The following is a 17,185-nucleotide window of genomic DNA, read 5'->3' on the forward strand; positions in this document are numbered from 1 at the left end:
CAGAGCTACATGGCACAAAAGAGAAATCAAAGGCATCCAAATTCGCAAAGAGGGAGTAAAACTCTCCTTATTTGTAGACGATATGATCCTATACATAGAAAACCCCAAAGGCTCAGTGAAAAAAGTATTAGACCTCATTGGAAGATTCAGCTCTGGTAGCGTAGTGGTTACGAATCGGGCTGCGAACCTTAAGGTCAGCGGTTCGAAACTACCAGCCGCTCCGCGGGAGAAAGATGAGGCTTTCTACTCCCGTAAAGATTTACACCCTCGGAAACCCTGTACAGGGTCGCTATGGGTCGGACCCGACTCGATGGCACTTAACAACAACAAACAACAACAAGATCAATATACAAAAATCAGTTGGATTTCTCTATAGCAACAAAGATAGTGCTGCAAAGGACATTAGGCAAACAATACCATTTACAATAGCCACCTAAAAGATGATATATTTAGGAATAAACATAACCAGAGAAAGAAAAGACTTATTCAAAGAAAATTACAGAACACTACTATAAGAAACCGAAAGAGACCTACAAAAGTGGAAGAACATACCATGTTCCTGAATAAGAAGACTCAACATCGAGAAAATGTCAGTACTGCCCAAAGCAATTTACACATATAATGCAATCCCTATCCAGATTCCAACAACAAAGAGATGGAAAAGAGATGGAATAGACAATTGCTAACTTTATGTGGAAAGGAAAGAGACCCAGGATAAGCAAAGCACTGCTTAAGAAGAACAACACTTAAGGTCTCTCACTCCCCAATTTCAAAATTTACTACATAGCTACAGTGGTCAAAACAGCCTGTAACTGGTACAATAAAAGATACATTGATCAATGGAACTGAATCGAAAATCCAGAAATTAACCCATCCACATACAGCCAAATGATTTTCGACAAAGTGCCTAGGCATATTGCATGGGGTGGAGACAGTCTCTTTAACAAATTGTGCCAGGAGAACTGGAAAACGATATGCAAAAGAATGAAACAAGACCTTACCTCACGCCCTATACAAAAACGAACGAACTCAGCATGGATTAAAGATCTAAATGTGAATCCCAAAATTATGAAGGTCATCAATGAAAATATAGGGACAAATGTGAGCACACTAACTCAGGGCATATACAGACTATGAAACATTTTGAAAAGTATGTAAACAAAAGTAGACAAAATGGATGAGTGGGACATACTAAAAATTAAAAACTTATGTGCATCAAAAGACTTCACCAGAAGAGTAAAAAAGGGAACCCACAGAATGGGAAATAATATTTTGCAATGACACATCAGATAAGGGATCTAAAATGTGTAGGAATCTACAACACTTCTACAAGAAAAAGACAAATAACCCAATTAAAAACAGGACATGAACAGACAGACATTTTACTAAGGAGGAGATCTGGGTAGCCAACAAACATATGAAGAAATGTTCACAATCACTAGCCATCAGAGAAATGCAAATCAAAACAACAATGAGATGTCATCTCATACCAGCAATAACAGCAAAGATCAAAAAAAGAGCAACAAATGCTGTCGAGGATGCAGAAAGACTGGGACCCTCCTACCTTGTTAGTGAGACTGCAAAATGGTCCAGCCACTCTGGAAAACAATATGGTGTTTCCTCAGAAGGCTGTAAATAGAAATACCTTATGACCCAGCAATTCCTCTACTTGGTATTTACCCACATGAAATATGAGCCATAATACGAGTAGATATATGCACACCAATGTTCATAGCAGCACTATTTACAATAGCAAAAAAATGGAGACAACCAAAATTCCCATCAGTTGAAGAATGGATACACAAACTGTGGTATATGCACACAATGGAATACTATGATACCTTGAAGAAAAACAAGGAAGCTGCAAGCCATTGCATAACATGGGTGGACCTTGAGGACATTATGCTGAGTGAAATTAGTCAGTAAGAAAAGTAGAAATACTGAATAGGACCATTACTTTAAAAGACTAAGAAAAAGAACCCACCCAAAAAGGGAAAAGAAAAAAAGCCAAGATAGTGAGACTTTGTCTTTCATACTTTGGACTTACTATCAGAAATGTCTAACACCTTGAGAAGGACATCATGCTAGGTAAAGTAGAGGGTCTGTGAAAAAGAGGATGTCCCCTAGTAAGATAAATTGCTACAGTGGCAACAACAATGGGCTCAGATTTGTGATTATGAGGATGGTGTATGACCTCTTAGTTTTCTTTCAGTTATGTGTAACATTTTTATGTGTTTAAACCTACTTACTATCAACTAACAAAAACAACAATGAGAGAAGTTGATGAAATTGTTGAACATAACTGTAAATAAGTTTTAAGAATATTTGTTTAGAAACTCTGGACAACATGACTAAAACATAAAAGAATTGAAATAAGATGTTGGCTGTAGGTGAGGAAAAATAAATAATGTAATATTTTAAGATTACTTATTCCAAATGACTGAGAAATACATCAAAACTATGAAATAGTGATTTCAAGATGAATCCAAATGAGTTCAAGTTAGATGGAATACTGGAATTAGTTTTAGAAGTGTTTGAGTTGGAGGTGCTTGTGGGACATGCACATCAATTGTAAAAAGTAGTAAGTTTTATAGACATTTGATGTCCAGTAATTAGCTTTGGAGGAAGCTCTCTTTTGGAAAATAGTACATGAAGGAATAGTTTGAAGCTAGAGAAGAGAAGATGAAAGAACTCACAAATGGTGGTATCTTATTCCTAAATTATCTAAAAAGTTCTAGATCAGTGATAAACTGTATAGATTAAGATATTGAAGCAGAATCTTTTAATGTTTATTTAGATATTCCCCTTCACAATAAAGCTCAAACCAAACCCTTTGCCATTAAGCCTATTTAGACAGATAGATTTAGATTATAGCACAGAGTAGAATTTCCCCCTAGAGTTTCCAAAAGTACAGTCTTTTAGGAAGCCTATTGTCACATGTTTCTCCCATGAAGTGACTGATGTGTTCATACTGCTCAGATAGCAAGCAGAGTTGTTAACCACTGTGTTAGTAGAGCTCCCATTTCCCTTAGGAGATGTGGTGTCACTCTGAGCTGCTAAACAAAAGATCAGTGTTTGAACTCAAGAGCCATTGTACTGAAGAAACATGTGTCAGTCTGCTTTTGTAAAGATGTACAGCTGTGTAGTGGTGTAGCAGTGTAGAATAAGTGCTCAACTGCAATGTCGAACTGCCGTTCAGATCCACCAGCTGGTTCTCAGCAACGCTATACAGGGTCTCATGAGTCATAACCAACTCTACTGCAGTTAACAACAGCAACAACAAACCCTATAGGAAGCCCTGCTGTTGCACTGTAGGATAAGCACTGGACTGCTAATCACAAAGTTGGAGCTTCAAACCCTTCAGTCACTCCTTGCAAACCCTATATAGGGTTGCTATGAGTTGGAACTGACTCAGTAGCACTTAACAAAAACAACAAACTGTGTAGGGCCATTCTACTCTGTTCTGTAGGGTAGAACTGTACACTGAGTCAGAATTGACTTGATGTCTGTAGGTTTGAGTGGGATAAATAGTTTGATTTGTAAATCCAGATTGGCAAATCTGGATTTTGGAAAAGTAGAGAAATTTTTAAAAATCAAATAAATTAATATCTCAGATTTTGAAACTTTTAAAATATGCAAATATGTGAAGAATGTTAACTAAATATAAAAAGTGATACTTTTGAAATTAAGCATTATTTTTCTTTAAGTATATCTTGTCCGTTAGCACAGAAGTGTATGCAAAAATATGTTGTTTTTAATGTTGTTGAGTTGGTTCCAACTCATAGCAACCTTGTATGTAGGGTTTTTGAGAATGGCTCTTGGGGTTTGAACTGTGGGTCTTGTGGTTACCAGTCCAGTGCTTATTCCACGACACCATACCAGGGCTTGTATAGAAATATATTGTCATTGTTAAATGCCATCAAGTTGGTTCTCACTCATTGCGACCCTGTGAGGGATTTCCAAGGAGGGCAGGTGAGTTTGAACCTCTAACCTTGTGCTTTACACAAACCTTGTGGTCCAGTGCTTTATCCTACAGCGCCAAACCATGACTCCATATAGAAATGTCGTCAGGCCAAAATATTAACCTGGATTTATAAATGTATTTGATCCAACTTCTAGTTAAAAACTAATATGAAATTAATCTTGTTACTTTGTTAATAGAAATTCTAGCCACAATTATGCCAGAAGAACAAACTAACCTGCCTTTGAACAAGTATAACCAGAATGTTCCTTAGAAGTGAAGATGTTGAGATTTTGTCTGATGCACTTTGGCATGTTATCAGGATGGACCATTCCCTGGAGTAGGAAATCATGCTTGGTAACATAGAGAGTCAGTGAAAAAGAGGAAGACGCCAAACAAGATGGATTGACAAAGTGGCAGCAGCGCTGAACTCAAACATAGCAATTTCTGAAGATAGTGCTGGACTAGCAGTGTTGCATTCTGTTTTGTTAGAGTTACTAGGAATTGGAGCCGATTTGATGCACTTAGCAAAAACAGTTCTAATTTAAAAAGTCATTTTCAAAACACACAGAGTCAAGATAATTTTCCATTGCAATTATATAGTGATGGCATTTACAGTGAATTACTTCTTGTTCTTTATAAAATGAGAGCAGAGCTTGATGATATATATTTCCATCCTGACCTTCACAAATACTAATGGCTTAGATGGAAGGCCTGTGAGGAGAGGTAGATGGTAGTTAGATCCTGCATATTATAAAGGAGACAGAGAGTCTAAAAGAATTATGTGGCAATGGAAGGATAGGTTGCTTTTAATTATCTTCTTTTTGTCTCATAAATTTAGTCAAACTCTTTTGACTGTGTCAGAGCATTTGATAATTTCTTTGGAAATGAGTAAATTAAGAATCTAAACTATAGCTTTCCCTTTCAGATTCAGTTTTTAAGAAAAATTATATGCATGCACAAATTTATATTTCACTAGTAATTGCAGTCAATTCTAAAATTGTTTTTCAAATATTTGTTTTGGTTTGGAAAGATATATATCTTTGTTGTTGTTATGTTGTGGAGTCAGTTCCAGCCCATATCGACCCTAGACTATAAATCTTTGTAGGAACAGACAGCTTTTCCCTCACAGTAGGCTTGAACTGCTGACCTCAAGGTCTGCAGTCCAATGCTTATCCTTCAGAGCCACTTCTCTCCCTTTATGTCTGCATCTATATCTAAATATATATCCTGGCACAGTGATAGCAGTAATGGGCTCAAGCACAACAACAATTGTGATGATGGCTCAGAACAGGGTCACTATGAATTGGAAATGAGTCAAAGTCACCTATCAACAGAAGTATATGCAAGCAAAGATAATGCATACATATATATCTTTATATGTACACTTATCTATACAATGACTTTAAAATACATTTTATATAATATCTGCTAATACTTTATAAAGGAGCTCTGGTACCCTAGTGGTTACGAATCGGACTGGGAACTGCAGAGTCAGGAGTTTGAAACTACCAGCTGTTCCGCGGGAGAAAGATAAGGCTTTCTTCTCCCGTAAAGATTTACAGCCTCGGAAACCCTGTACAGGGTCACTATGAGTCGGAAACAACTCCACGGCACATAACAACAACAGTACTTTATAATTCTTGAATTTGTTGTTGTTATTACATGCCATAGAGTCAGCTTTGACTCATTGCTACCCTGTATAGGGTTTCTGAGGAGTGGCTGGTGGATTTGAACCACCAATCTTATTGTTATCAGTCCAGTGCTTATCCTACTTTGCCATACAGAAGTCCATTCTTGAAATTGTTGTTGGTAAGTGCCCTTGAGTCAGTTCTGGCTCATAGTGACCCTTATAGTGTATCTGAGGAGCAACTGGTGAGTTTGAACTGCTGACCTTGTGGTTCAAACTGAGATTTTATCCAGTGCTTATCCTACATTGTTGTTGTTGGTAAGTGCCTTTGATTCAATTCCAACTTATAGTGACCCTATGTAGGATTTTCAAGGAGTGACTTGTGGGTTTGAGCCACTGATTTTGAGGTTCAAACTGACTATATGGTCCTACATTGTTGTTGTTGTTGTTAAGTACCACTGAGTCAGTTCCAACTCACAGTGACCTTCTATAGGGCTTCTGAGGAGTGGCTTGTGGATATGAACTGCCAACCTTGCAGTTCGAACCAACCTTATAGTCCAGTGCTTATCCTGCAGAGCCACACCAGGATTTCTTGATCCTATATTGTTGTTGTTGTTAAGTGCTGCCCAGTCAGTTCTGACCCATAATGACCTTATATAGTGTTTCCGAGGAGCGGATGTTGATCTTGACCTGCTGGTGTTGCAGTCCAGCACATTAACCCACAGTGCCACACTAGGACTCCTACATAAGACCTTGTAAAATAAACATGCATGACTTAATAAATACAATAGCTTAAATATTTATGGGCACTGCAGCCTCGTTTACCTAATATTTCAAAAACAAAGACTGTAATTGTCTTTCTTTTTGAAATATCAGTAAAGTGAATAAAAGTACGTAAAGTACATGTATGTTCTGGTTAGTAAACAATTATGAATAAAAAAAATCCTCTGACACCAACTATATTTTGAGTTTTATAATAATGAAGTGCAGGTCCATACTAAATGCTATTAACATTCGTGTTTATAGCTGTTTGGCCAAGCATTTTAGATAATCACCCAAAACTACAGTTCTTCTTTTTCAACAGAAATACCCTCTAATGCTTTATCAACTGCTTTATAAAAACAGCCTTCTGTGTATACATATAGAAGAGAGAGTAAAAAATTATCTGTACTCTGTTTATAGTAAAATGCCAGTCCATATCCACGGCTGATGACAGCATTGAGTGTGCACATTAAATGATTCTGATGAATAGGCAGGTGACAGTGAGTTATGTGGCACATAATTTTCAAATCAGCCATGCTGGCTATGAAATAATCCACCATAGACTTGGGATTCGAAAAGTTTGTGCGAGAAGAGTTCTGAAACAATTCACAGAAGGGCATAAACAGAAGTGTTTAGACAGCTGCAAACAAAATTTGTACTGATACTCAAGAGGAAGGTAAAAGTTTCTCAAAAAAAAAGACAAAAAAAGATTACTGGTGAGAAGACATGGATTCATCACTACAAGCCTCAAAGTAAATGACAGAGAATGGAATGGAAACATTCTTAATCACCAACCAAGAAAAAGTTTAAAAGTCAACCATTAGTTGGACAATTGATGCTAACAGCTTTTGGGATTCTCCAGTGCTAGTATTGGAACACTATCAGGAAAATGGTTTAACAATTAACAGTGAGATGCTTACTGAAGAGCTGAAGCCTAAATTTTGGATTAAATGCTCAGTACTGCTATCCCAAGGCATTGTAATCTTGCATGACAATGCACATTGTCACACCTCTGCCAACACTGTTGACACTCTGCAAAAACTTCATTTTGAGGTGTTAAAGCATCCTCCCTTTATTCCTGATCTAAAAGTCTGGTAGACTTTCACCTGTTTGGTCTCCTGAAAGCAGTTCTTTGAGGGCAAACATTCACCTCTGATGAAGAAATGAAGACACCATTTTATTTTTGGCTTGCAGCTCAGCTTAAAAAGTTTTTGATAAGGAAATATGAGAGCTTGTTAACAGATGGACAAAGTGTATTGAAAAACAAGGAGATTATATTGATAACGGATATATTTCTCTTTTCTGAAATTTGATTAGAATGAATTCTACAGCAGAGTGCAGATAATTTTTGACTCACCGTGGTGCATTCATTAAAACAAGAAAAAACAAATTTAAGCAAAATGTCCAATTCTTTAAATAAAAAATTAATCATACCTAGAAACCATTTTTTAAATCTAGAATTCTCTTACCTAAACTTACCTTTAAAAAAAAAGTTAACTTGGAAAAATGAACACCACTGGCGTTAATATTAGGAAGGTAAATTGGAAAGGGTCCCAACCAAGTAAATAGATTACCAGTTAATAGATTTAAAAAAAAACAAAAAAAAAACAAACAAGCTTTGGCCAGTTTTATTAAAGAAAAAACAAAGCATGATTTATTTTTCACCAGTTTGTTCTGGCATGCTTCTAATGATATTGGAATTACTTGGATCAATGATAGCCAGTGTGCACAATCTGTAGTATTTCTCGCATGCTGTGCCCAGTTCAATATTATTGCCACTGTGGTGATCGATACCAGTTTTGGCCAACATGGCGTAGTACTTGATCTCGGATTTCCTCAAAGCCGGGCAGTTGTTGGCCAGAATGACCAGTGTCACTTTGCCTTGCCGGATCATCTTCAGAGTCTGACTGTAACCCAGCATAACAAGTTGGAGCCGCGAGTTGATCGACTCCAGCGACTTTTTTGCCTTCTTTGCGGCCACCATCTTCCCTCCTTAGGTATGGGACGGCCCCCAACCAAGAGCAGCCGCCAAGATGGCCGGGGGAGATGGGGTGGGAGAAAGCCAGTTAATAGATTTTTTAAAAAAATATTATTCAAGTGAAAAACAAGTCTGAATTAATGTGGCATATATGGAAATGAAGAAAGGAGTGTCATAAGAGAAATAGAATATTTTTATCACGAACTGAATTTGTCTAACGTGTCACAACTGTCAGGAAAACTAATAATGATCTTCCCTCCGGATTACTGGAACTATACTTCTGTATTATCAGTGGTAACTGTTCCCATACCCTTATTTACTTGTGTGTGTAATGGTTGGTATGTTGAAAACAAAAATACAGCAAGAAAATAATAGCCAAATATTAAGCTTTTTAGAAACTGAATCATGTAAAAACAGTTGATTTATATCATGCAGAGTTATAAAAAGAATGGCTTAACAACTGGTTTATTGAACAGACCTGACTCAGTGAAAGTGTCAGTCTTTTATGTTCATGAATTCTTCTCTTTGCTGCTCAGATGAAGTCTGGGGCAGACTACAAGGCTTTCTTAGTTTTCCATTTGCAGTCTCACTTATTAAGTACTTAAGAAATCCGGATCGATGTATGTAAAAGTTTAAAATTGCTTTTGCTCCTTCCCAGTTTAGACCTACTTTGGAGTGGAAGAGTACCACAGGGGCTATATCCTACATATGTCTGCTTTTACTTGAAACTAGATGTTTGGGGGCACATTCTGGGCTGAGGAGGAGCCAGTGACAGAGGTGAAGCCAACATCTGGGACAGAGTTGCTTGAGTGGAACAGTTAGTTTTAGTTTAGCGTTTAGCCCCTCATCCTGGTCCTTTCTCCCATGGAGGGTCTTTGTGATTCTCCCGAATCTCCCTCAAGGCCATAGTGCCTCTAGCTAGTCATTTATAACTCCAAGCTTATTACTGATTCTTTATCCACTATCTCTCTTGATGGAAACACTTTTCAGATGACCCCAGGTTGGTTACATTTTTTAGGGTCTGTGGCTGCTTTCTGGAAAACTGGTACTTTTGACTTGCCATTGGTAAAACTGTGTGCTTCAACCTTAAGTAGACCCTATTTCTTTTTGCTGTACTGTCTTTTCCTCTGTTTTAGACATTTTAAGCTAGTGAAAGACTAATCTCTATCTGAGCGAAGCTCTCTAAGTGATACCCTTGAACCCATTTCATTTAGCTTGAGGTGATAAGTGTAACTCCTCTGACATTTTTCTTGTACTGTGTCCACACTGCTGCACTCTACATTCAACATCTCCACCACTTTTTATGTGACGTGGAGTGGGTGTTGAACTAGTGTTAACAAAATCATCTCTCCATATCTTAGCACCTTGCTTCAGTTCATGGTGGTATTTTGTGTCAGTGTAATTTTAGGCCTTTAAGGCCTCAGAGAAACTTAAGATAGGTTCCCAATATAGCATTAAGTGGATTTGACCTTGTAGTTAGCAGTGCAGTGCTTATCCTAAGTGGAGTCCTGGCACCATATATAGGAAAAGCACTGCACTGCTAACTACAAGGTCAAATCTACCAGCTGCTCCTCATAGCAATACAAGATTGCTATGAGTCAGCACCAACTCTACGGCACTTAACAATAACAAAATAGCAACAAGAATTATAAAATAAATGGAAAATACAGGAAAACAGATTTCAATTCAGTGTAATTCAATTCAATTCAATTCAGATTAATCTACTTTAGGAAGGTTTGAGTTTTATATCATTGGTCATGATTCAGCAACATTGTATTGATGACCTATTAAAATCAGGACCAGCTTTATGAGTGTGTGAACTATGCAGTTTCATAGGACCTTGCAATTACAAAGGCAACAGCTTGTTTTTATGTCTGATGTCACCTTTTTAAAAATTGTGAATCATTATTTAATAAGAGGTCAAGAATTTAATTTTGCCTTGTGTCCCTCAAATTATGTTTGGATTAATACTATTGCCCTGAGTGAGTCAGGAGCGCAGGACCTTGATGATGGAAATAATCTCTCCTTTCTCATGGTTCTAAGATGCAAATTGTGATCCACTGTATGAAATATAAATTTTGTTTATGTTTTATTAAAATAAAAAGCAGTGTTAGTGCCAATCATATAGTGTGTGTTTTTACAAACTAGTGCACTTTATAGTAAGTTAATATAATTATTATAATAAAAATTGAGTTACTCTTCTATTCATTCCATAGGTTTTATCAATGTGTTTTATTTTTACTAGTAACCTTTTCTTCCATTAATTATTATATAATCAAGATATGCCATGTGTAATATTCCTGGGTTATTAGGAATATTACACATATTCCTAATAAAGTATCACACATATGTGAGAGTGCAATTACATTCAGAAAAATAATCTTTATAAAATGATTCCATGTTCTGTTATTAAGTTGTCCTTATTGATAAAGACATTCTAAGTGATGCTTTTTTCCCCTTTAATAAAATTCAGTATAATTGACTTTCATTTTTATTCATTCTTTCTTGAAAGGGAAACATCTGGGAACAGATTTTACGAATACCCTTCATCTTGGAAATAATTAATGCGGTTCCCTTCATTATCTCAGTAAGTCCTAAAAGAATCTTAAGAGAAAATAATTTTGTCAATAGATCTAAGAATATTCTTGAAATCAAAATACCATTATATAATAAGCAACTAAGATAGATGGATTTAAACTTTGGCTAGAGTCATGGTATTAATAAATACATAGGGAAATAGAATGAATACTATCAAATGAAAACTTACGAGATTAAATACAAAAGCAAAATGAAATGCTTTTTTCCAAATGCATATTCTAAAACTGATACTTACATGGAGGTAAATATTGTTTACACAAATCGTAAAGTACTTCATTTCTTATTTATATGGTAGAGATTGCTTTTAAAAGCGGAATGTGTAGAATCAATTATAAAAGTTTTCTCTTGTGGTAAATATGATTTCTCTCTAGTTTAATCACAGAATTTACTAAAACCAATGTTCTCTTCGTAAGAAGCTTATTTTTGTTGTTGTTAAGTGCCGTTGAGTCTGTTCCAACTCATAGCAACCCAATATAGGGTTTCTGAGGAGTAGTTGGTTAGTTTGAACTGCCAACCTTGTAGTTAACAGTCCAGTACTTATACTACATCACCCTATCAGAACTCCCGTAAGAAAGTTAGCAGTATTATCTCAGCAATGTTTCTTTGTCACATTTCTCTATAGTGCCCATGATGCTATGATCTTGTTCAACTTTGAGTCCATAAATATACAACCAGCACTTTTTCAGTTTGTAAATTAAGTTCTCATATCAATTCAGTAGTGGTTTTATGATGTCCGGTGGTGGAATGATAATTTATAAAAATTATTTAAGTTTTGTTTATAAGATGATTAACTTACTTAGAGGAGCAACTAGAATTAGATTTTATGATGAGACTAACTAAATATAATTCCAGTTGGACGTGCCTCCTAAATGTCACTTAAATTTGTAGAATTGAAAGATAAGAAGTGGTTAGAATAAAAGGGCAGAATAATCTCTCCTTGTTCTTACTTTCTCCTCTGTTTCTAGGAAAGAGAAAGCACATATTTGTATTATGTGGTCACAGAAAAAAACTATTAAATAATTCGCATAATAGGATATAGTTGATATCTATTGTTGTCTTGTTAAGTGCTGTTAAGTAATTTCTGACTCATAGTGACCTTGTATAAGGTTTCCTATGAGTGGCTGGTGAGCTTGAACCACTGACCTTGCAGCTCAAACTGACCTTTCAGTCCAGTCCCACAATGAGACTTACTTTCTTTACACTTTTGAAATAATTTCCCTAACTAGACTTAGAAAATGAATGAAAAAGTCTTAACTGTTCTGTTTAATTAATAATACGAATATAGAGTATTTGCTCTATGTTTTAATTATATTTAATGACTTTATCTTTTGTTTTACTTTTCTTTTTAATCTGCTAGATGTAATTTCTTGCTTTGAGAGAAAAGTTTTAGTTCTGATTTGTTTTTCAGATATTCTGGCCTTCCTTAAGGAACCTATTTGTGCCAGTCTTTCTAAATTGTTGGCTTGCCAAACATGCCTTGGAAAATATGATTGTAAGTATTAACTCACAGTGTGGAACCAAAAACATTTTTAAGAGACTCTTTCTTTCCTTAAGTGTTCATGTCAAACAAAGTGACTGTGATTTAGAGTACCAGTCTTCCTACTTTCTTCTATACAATATAAGCTTATACTATTAGAACTTATTTAGTTATAATTATCCAAATATTTCATTTAAAACTTCTTTTTAAGATAATTTAATACCTTAGTAAGTAATTATTTTTATTTAAATTTTCATTAAAAAGGTTTTTGGTAAAATATTATGAAATGTAAGTAATATGTAATAGGAATTTATATTAATCGTTGGTTTATATATCCAAACGGAAAATCAAAACTTCTAGAATGCCCACATTGTCAAATCCCTCCTTTTGTGAGGTCCTCTGATTTGGTAAACAGAAAAAGTGTTCAGAATTTCTAAACGTCATTAAACCAAAACTTATTTGCTTTTTGGATGAGGCAGCTAGTCTTCTAAATACAATTCACTTCCAATGCAATCTGTTAATTATAACAAACTGCCCTTATTTGTATTTGTTTCATATTCCATATGAATTTATAGGTTATGTGTAAGTCCATGTTTTAGCTGGAGACCTCTTTAAAGCCTTTTTTTTTTCAAAGACTCGGTTGAGTGGGAGTGTGTAGGATAGTAGGAAGGAGACAGGAAACAAAAGGTAGAGAGGGTAAGAGATGCAAAACTCAGAGCTGCCCCACAGTTGCATTCTGCCCACGGTTGATGCTATTTGGAAGGCCTGGTTTATACCTATAACAAAATACATTTGCCATATGCTTCAATACTTATAAGTTAGCTGAAAGATATTTACTGTTCATTCATTAAGTGCATACATGTTAACATAAGTCCACTGCATAATAAACACTCCAATTAGTAAACAGTTTAGCACCTCTGCTCATTTCTATAAAATTCCTCATACACACATAGGCATACAAACATGTATGATTTATATGTATATTTTATTGTATCTAGCAAAAACACTAATTTTATTCCTTGTGCTTTCTTTATCATGTACTGATGAAGCCACCTAATCACACTTTTATTTCAGACAAGTGATTTACATAATAACTACACTTACTCTGCTTATTAATTTTTTTAAATATAAATTTATTTTGTTTTACTTTTTTTTAAAATCATAACAGAAAATATTAGAGTATAGAAATACCAGATACTAAACTTAACTACAGAGTAAAATAAATTTTTTAGAAAATAAGCTTGTTTTTCATTGAAATGGACTTTAATAGAAATGACCCACAGTTTAACTAAAAGATGTATTTGGAAAAGATGAGTATCCATAGCAAATAAATATATCTAAGTAACAAGTAACCACTGGAGTCTCATGAAGTAAATGGCCTAATGGTTTGTAGAAACATTGGACTGTTGATGACCCAAAAGAAACATTAATTTCTCTAAACATAGATTGTCAAACTGCTGATATTTGTTACTGGAAAATATTATTTGCTATTGAATAAAAAAGTAAAGTAAGCTAACAAAGAGAGAGAGACCATAAGTCAATCTTAGAGATTAAAGGTAATTTTTTTTAAAGGTTGTGCTTTGCAATACTAATTTAGGGTTCATTTTCTATTCTATATTTTGCTTTTCTTCCTCTTACTGTTTCCTAAATTTTTATCTTTTTTTTCTGCTCACTAACATTTCAGCCAGAAAAAATGTAAGCAGTGAGAATCACTCAACTAAGTTATTTGTTTTCATAGCAGTCTGGTTAAATGTATGGTGGAAGAAGATAAAATAAAGTCTCATTGAAAGTTTAGATTAGTGAAGTTATTTATCTTATGCTATATTGATTTTGAAGTCCTAGTGTGGTGCTGTGGGCTAAAGCGCTGGACTGCAAAGTCGTTTGAACCACAAAGTTGGTGGTTCAAGCTCAGCACCCACTCCTTGGAAACCTTATACAGGGTTGCTGTGGGTCAGAACTGACTCAACGGCACTTAATAACAACAGTAAAATATTGAATTTGGAATTCTGGTGTAGTGTTGTGGAAAAGTACTGAACTGCTTCTCAAAACCTTATTCAGGGTCACTATGAGTCAGAACTGACTCAATGGCACTTAACAACAACATATTTATTTAAAAATCATTAAATGCTTATTATAGAAAAGTAGAAATGAACAGCAAAGCTAAAACTTGTAAATATCCATAAATCTACCACACAAAATAAACATTAGTAATGTGTATATACTTCCAACATTTTCTGCACGTAAATACACATACAATTTAGACATGGCTTTATTTTATTTGTTCTATTTTATACCTGGCTTTTTTTTCACACAGTAGTATGTAGTACACAACAATAAATATTCCTCTTTAAAACATTTTAACACATTTATCTGAGACTATTATATAAATATTTATTAATTTATTTAACCAATTATGTATTGTTTAAAGTCATGAACATTTCATTTGAATATTAATAACTATTCAATATACTAAATATTAACCTTTTTTATTAAAGATGAACCTATATAAATATTTGTAGCCATCTGATAATTTTAATATGGTTATGAATGAATGAATGAATGATTGGGTAAATAGAGAAAATAGAAACAACATATTTCTAAATTTGACCTATATTGCCTAATTGTCTTCCAAAATTTTATAACAAATCACACGAGCAGTAGCGTAACTTGATGCTCATTGTTAGCAAATTAAACTTCATTGGGTTTCATTATTTTTTTATTATTAACCAATGAGAAATATGTAAGTAATATATTGAGTTCACATTTATTTTAATATTAATGAATTAAAACTTTAAATAAATTGTTCATTGACTACTTAATTTCAAAATTTATATTTGAAATTACCTGCCATAATTTTTTATTTTTGTGACTCAGAAAATGAGGTTTTATATTAGATATCAATTGTTACTTCCACCTTCTTTCAATATATTATTTTCTGGTCTTTTAAATGAAAATTTTCCATAAGAGATTAAGTTAACCATGGAGGGTTTTGGGCGAGTTAAATACAGCCTCTTTCAAAATGTTTACAAGACAAGTAAACTGAAATATGTAGTATATCTTCAGTCTTTTCATAGTATTACCTTTGGAATATGAATGCTGTTGTTGTTGTTAAGTGACTTCGAGTCTAGCAACCCTGTATATGGTTTCAAAGGAGTGGTTGGTGGTTTGAACTGCCGACTTTGAGTTTAGCAGTTCTGTGTTTATCTGACAGTGCTACACCAGGACTCCTGGAATATGAGTATATCATTATTTGTAGTACATGGGGTTTGTCTATTTGTAGACATAAGTCAGAATATGAATGTGGTACTGGAATAATTTAGAGTCTATGTGTTGATTAGGCCACAAGATAAATGTTAAGTATTTGAAACTCAGACATATTTGATATTTGTCAAAATTATATTTTTTTCTTAATTGTTTTAGAATGATCTACACAGAGCCATTCAGCGTACACAGTCAGCAATGTTTAATCAAGTTTTGATTTTAATATCTACATTACTGTGTCTTATCTTCACCTGGTAAGATTGTGCTTATAAGCCTTTTTGTGATTTTTTTTTAAATTATAGTTTGTAAATAATACAATATTATAAACAATTTTAATTAATAGTTGGCTAAAATGAAATAGCTTGATGTTTAACAGAAAATGTTAACATTAATCTACAGCAATGAATTACCAAGTCTTTCTTTTAGCCTGTAGACAAAAGGAATACATAACACCTATATGAGTATTGTTTGTCATTGATATTTATTACCTCTCTGACATTTCTCCCAAGTACTGTAAATAGCTAAATCACTAGCATTTGTCCTGCATGTCAAACTTGTCAAAACAAGAATTTCTCTGTCGTACCACCGACATGAAGGTGCCCTTAAGTCTCTATAGTCTTCAAAGCAGAAACACTAAGAAAACTGTCACTGCCTGTCGCTGTCTCTGCGTTTTCCATATCTACGTGATGTTCAGTGTGTTATCAGGCAGAACGAGAGGGCAGGTTCCCTGACAGTGCAAGGGAAGGCTTGGCACTTTGTTTTAACCTAGAAAAACAGCGATTTCCCTTTTCATAAGGTTACACGTTGGCAATTATAAAACAATCCAATATGAAATGGTGTACTGCACATACAGATTCAGGCAGATGCTTAAAAAGTAAACTATGAAAATTAGAAAATGAGTTAGAATAATATGTCTGTTTTGCAGGAGTCTTATATATTGTATGTAATTGCATTCTAACCGGGATTTGACTGTTTTGAGAAAAAGCAAAAGCAAATTAGGAAGTACTAAAAAAGGAAGAATACATACACAGACTGGTACAACAGAGTAAGATCTAGATATGTAGGTATGATGTCTACTTTGGATGGTGCCTTGGTTTAACATGTCCCTCTAAAGTTGACAGTGTAAATTATTTTTCAGATTTTTTTTTTAACTCTTCAGGAATTCTTTTTATGGTTTATCCAGTAAACATCTGATGACATGACACACATGACATTATTTACTTTTAATAAAATTTCATTATTTGATAAATTGAGGAAAGTTATCGTTTTTTAAATGTTTTATTGTGAATCATTTGATAGCTTACATGGGAGAACATTAGCTTTACATTCATCCTGTCTTATAACGTTTCATTGCCATGGTTACAATCCCCTCCATGCATCATCAACCAACCAAAGGGTATACCCTGTAAGCCTTTCCCCCAGTCTTCAGCACACAGTCCCTCTCCCTCTCTGGGTCTAGAGTCCCCAGCTGCTCCATCTCTCCACATCATCATCTCTGCCTCCATCTCTGGCATCACT

General features: G+C 34.7%; 1 protein-coding gene and 1 pseudogene across 1 annotated transcript in view; one reads left to right on the top strand and one right to left on the bottom strand.

Annotated features, from left to right (window-relative positions):
* The window catches only part of KCNT2 (potassium channel, subfamily T, member 2), a 728,083-nt gene that overhangs the window by 275,310 nt on the left and 435,588 nt on the right, over nt 1-17,185 (top strand). The window contains exons 6-8 of the mRNA XM_006834237.1: nt 10,844-10,918; nt 12,338-12,421; nt 15,827-15,921. Coding sequence (XP_006834300.1) covers nt 10,844-10,918; nt 12,338-12,421; nt 15,827-15,921 — 254 coding nt within the window. The remainder of the gene's footprint in view (nt 1-10,843; nt 10,919-12,337; nt 12,422-15,826; nt 15,922-17,185) is intronic.
* On the bottom strand, nt 8,008-8,337 carry LOC102814640 (annotated as a pseudogene).

This window comes from Chrysochloris asiatica, unplaced genomic scaffold, assembly GCF_000296735.1.
Source record: "Chrysochloris asiatica unplaced genomic scaffold, ChrAsi1.0 scaffold00009, whole genome shotgun sequence".
NCBI lineage: Eukaryota > Metazoa > Chordata > Mammalia > Afrosoricida > Chrysochloridae > Chrysochloris > Chrysochloris asiatica.